Source organism: Grammomys surdaster, unplaced genomic scaffold (assembly GCF_004785775.1).
Source record: "Grammomys surdaster isolate TR1022 unplaced genomic scaffold, NIH_TR_1.0 165, whole genome shotgun sequence".
Classification (NCBI taxonomy): Eukaryota; Metazoa; Chordata; class Mammalia; order Rodentia; family Muridae; genus Grammomys; species Grammomys surdaster.
The window spans coordinates 10,464,523-10,467,875 of NW_021604613.1; the positions used below are offsets into that span (position 1 = coordinate 10,464,523).

Here is a 3,353-nt window from a genome sequence, read left to right on the forward strand (position 1 = left end):
ACCACAGATAGTCATTTAATCGGGAAAATACTTTCAACCACAAAGACATGTAAACAATTGGTAGCAATACTTGAAAGATGGTATCTACCTTAATTGATTCATACTAAATGCATTGCTCCACTGGCAAAATATGTGGAAAAATTTTAAATTAAATATATATTGTTTGCATATTTTAAAGCAATTCTTTCTTTTATAAGTATGCATATATGCTGTGTGGAGGAGGGGTGGGGGTGGGTGTACACTATGGATATGCAGGTACCTGAGGAGGCCAGAAGAAGGTGTCAGATATACTGAAACTGTGGCTACAGTTGGTTGGGAACTGCCTACTGTGGGTTCTGAACATTGAACCCAGGTCCTCTCTGGAAACTCAGTAAGAGCTCTTACCCTCAGACATCTCTTCAGTCACTGCCTGCATTGTTTAAACAATGTATATGTTCAAATAACCCAGTAGCTGCCTTATTTAATGATTACATTTACTTTGTATAGTCAGATATCTAGAAGATCATTTGTTCAAAGGAATCAACAGAATAAAGCAGTAAGAGTTCGTCTAAGAGTGATGTGCCTTTTGTGTACCAATAACCAATTCAGGGCTGGAGAGTGGGCTCAGTGGTAAAGAGCAGTGACTGTCTATCCAGGACATCTAGAGTTGATTCACAGTACCCACTTGGTTACCTCTAGGGTCACATGGCACAAACACATTCAGGCAAACACCTATACACATAGAATATAATGAAATATAATTATGGTGATGGGCAGGCAACTCAGTAGTGGTCGTGCTCCCAATACATCGCAATCATGTCTATTATGTCCTATAATGGAGGGGCCGTCATGGCCATGAAAGGAAAGAACTGTGTGGCCATCGCTGCAGACAGGCGTTTCGGGATCCAGGCCCAGATGGTGACCACGGACTTCCAGAAGATCTTTCCCATGGGTGACAGGCTCTACATAGGCCTGGCCGGCCTGGCCACTGACGTCCAGACAGTTGCCCAGCGTCTCAAGTTCCGACTGAACCTGTATGAGCTGAAGGAAGGTCGGCAGATCAAGCCTTACACCCTCATGAGCATGGTGGCCAACCTCTTGTATGAGAAACGGTTTGGTCCCTACTACACAGAGCCTGTCATTGCTGGCCTGGACCCGAAGACCTTTAAGCCCTTCATTTGCTCTCTGGACCTCATTGGCTGTCCCATGGTGACGGACGACTTTGTAGTCAGTGGTACCTGCTCCGAACAGATGTACGGGATGTGTGAGTCTCTCTGGGAGCCCAACATGGATCCAGAGCACCTGTTTGAAACCATTTCCCAGGCCATGCTGAACGCTGTGGACCGGGATGCCGTCTCAGGCATGGGCATTGTTGTCCACATCATTGAGAAAGACAAGATCACTACCAGAACGCTGAAGGCCCGGATGGACTAACCTGTGCTCTAGATGGACTAACCTGTGCTCTGGTCCCATCTCCCTTTTGTTGTTTTTCTTTTTAATAAAATTGCCTTTCTTTCATGCCAAAAAAAAAAAATAATAATAATTATGGTGATGATGGTGATGACAAATTAAATAGTCAGTCAGGTTCAGTGGGTAGTACTTATTGCATAAACATCCAGATATCCATCAGTTACTTAAAACCTGGGTTCTATAATCCTGAGCTTCAGGGCTAAAGATGGAAGGATGTCTGGAGACTTCTGCAAGTCAACCTAATGCAAGCAGTGAACTCTACAGTCAAGTCGGAAGTGATAGTGTAGACATCAAATATTGATATCTGGCCTCCACATATACAAGCACAGACATATACACCATAGCAAACACAAATGCAACACACACACACACCACAATTTAAAATAAAAAAATCTACAAATAAACAGCCAATTCACATGTATTTTGATCATATTACCCAGTTTACTTGTGTCCATAAGTGGCTTCAAAATATACCAGTAGAAAGTGATGGTCAATCAAATAGATTTTTATACACAGAAAGAAAACTATCTAAACATTTTCATTAATAAGTGAATAATTCAAGTGAACCATTTTTAAAAAACTTCCTTCACTTGATGTCTTAAAATTATTATTAATTATTTAGTATATAATATATTATTTAGTAAATAATAATATAGGAATATTTTGAAATACCAATAATTGACTATTCAAGTCCCAAATCAATATTCCTTGGGAGCTTATAACTACATATGTACATAAATTTAAGCTTCATTCTGAATTTTCAAATATTAAGTAGGGTTTCATGCTAAACTATGTGAGGAGGAAACTACTATTATTCCCACTTTCAAGATGAGAACAGTTGAGACGGAGAGGTGTGGTCATTTCTCCAGGTTGAATATTCAGTTTTCAGTGAGAGAGCCATGATTTTGACACCAAAAGAATGTGTCCAAAAGAATGTTACTATCCACCCTGACTTAGGGCAGCTTTCTTTTTTAGTTAAAAGAGTAGATAGCACTTTGGTCATCAAATAAAAAATACTTGAAAAGATCCTCTGATTTGCTATTGTATAGCTGTTCTAGCTTCAGCCTCTGGTCCTCCCTCAACTTGTGTGTGACTTTCCTCCTTCCTCTCCTTCTCTGTCCTACTATCCTGATGTTTCCTGAGTGAGTAGCAGGCAGGAGGAACATCCCTACTCCAGTATTCCCTCCATCTCTTCCCATCACAGTAGCCACAGCGGGGAGTGCAATCCTTCCTAACAAATACTGTGGTTTTGAGGGGGTTTAGGAGGTGAGAAGACCAGGATGATAAGTTAGCTCTCTTCCACTTACCCACTGGATTGTCTTAAGCAATTTATTTAACTCCTCTGTGCTTTAGGTCCCTTCTCTAAATGATGAGAATTGCAATTCCAACCTTATAAAGTTATCATATGCAGTCTCTCCCAGGACAAGAATACAAATAGAGGCCCATATACCATATGTCTAAATATTTAAAAGTTATAAATCAAGCCAACAAACTTAAATAAAATATGTTGTATCTCACCTGACAAATATACCTTTATGATGATGAAATAAGAAGCATTGTATATAAAGCTATGCTTTTCATATGACCAAAAGTTGGCAAAGAGCAGCCTTTGTTGATTGGCCAGAGGATTGGGAATGAATAATAAAATAAAAAGACTAGAATGTAAATGATTATGCGTGATCCATTAGAAAATCAGTTACTTTTTTAAAACACAAGAATTTCCATCATTTCCTTTTTTAGTACTAAGGATTGGACCTGAGGCCTCACACATACTATGTCAGTGCTACACCACTGAGCCATAGCCTTTTTAACTTACTTTTTATTGATCATAATGATGTAGAACAATGGTCCTCAACCTTCCTAATGCTGCAACTCTTTAACATAGTCCTTCATATTGTAATTTT

At 39.5% G+C, this 3,353-nt stretch overlaps 1 protein-coding gene across 1 annotated transcript; it reads left to right on the forward strand.

Moving 5' to 3' along the window:
- The first annotated feature begins 758 nt into the window (after positions 1-758).
- LOC114619857 (proteasome subunit beta type-3) lies at positions 759-1,497 on the forward strand. Its single transcript, XM_028765804.1, has one exon. The coding sequence runs from the start codon at positions 796-798 to the stop codon at positions 1,411-1,413; it is 618 nt and encodes a 205-aa protein (XP_028621637.1). The 5' UTR covers positions 759-795; the 3' UTR covers positions 1,414-1,497.
- Positions 1,498-3,353: the final 1,856 nt, after the last annotated feature.

Excerpts from the sequence above, each read along its gene's own strand:
- LOC114619857 (XM_028765804.1), top strand. The coding sequence starts at position 796 with ATGTCTATTATGTCCTATAATGGAGGGGCCGTCATGGCCATGAAAGGA.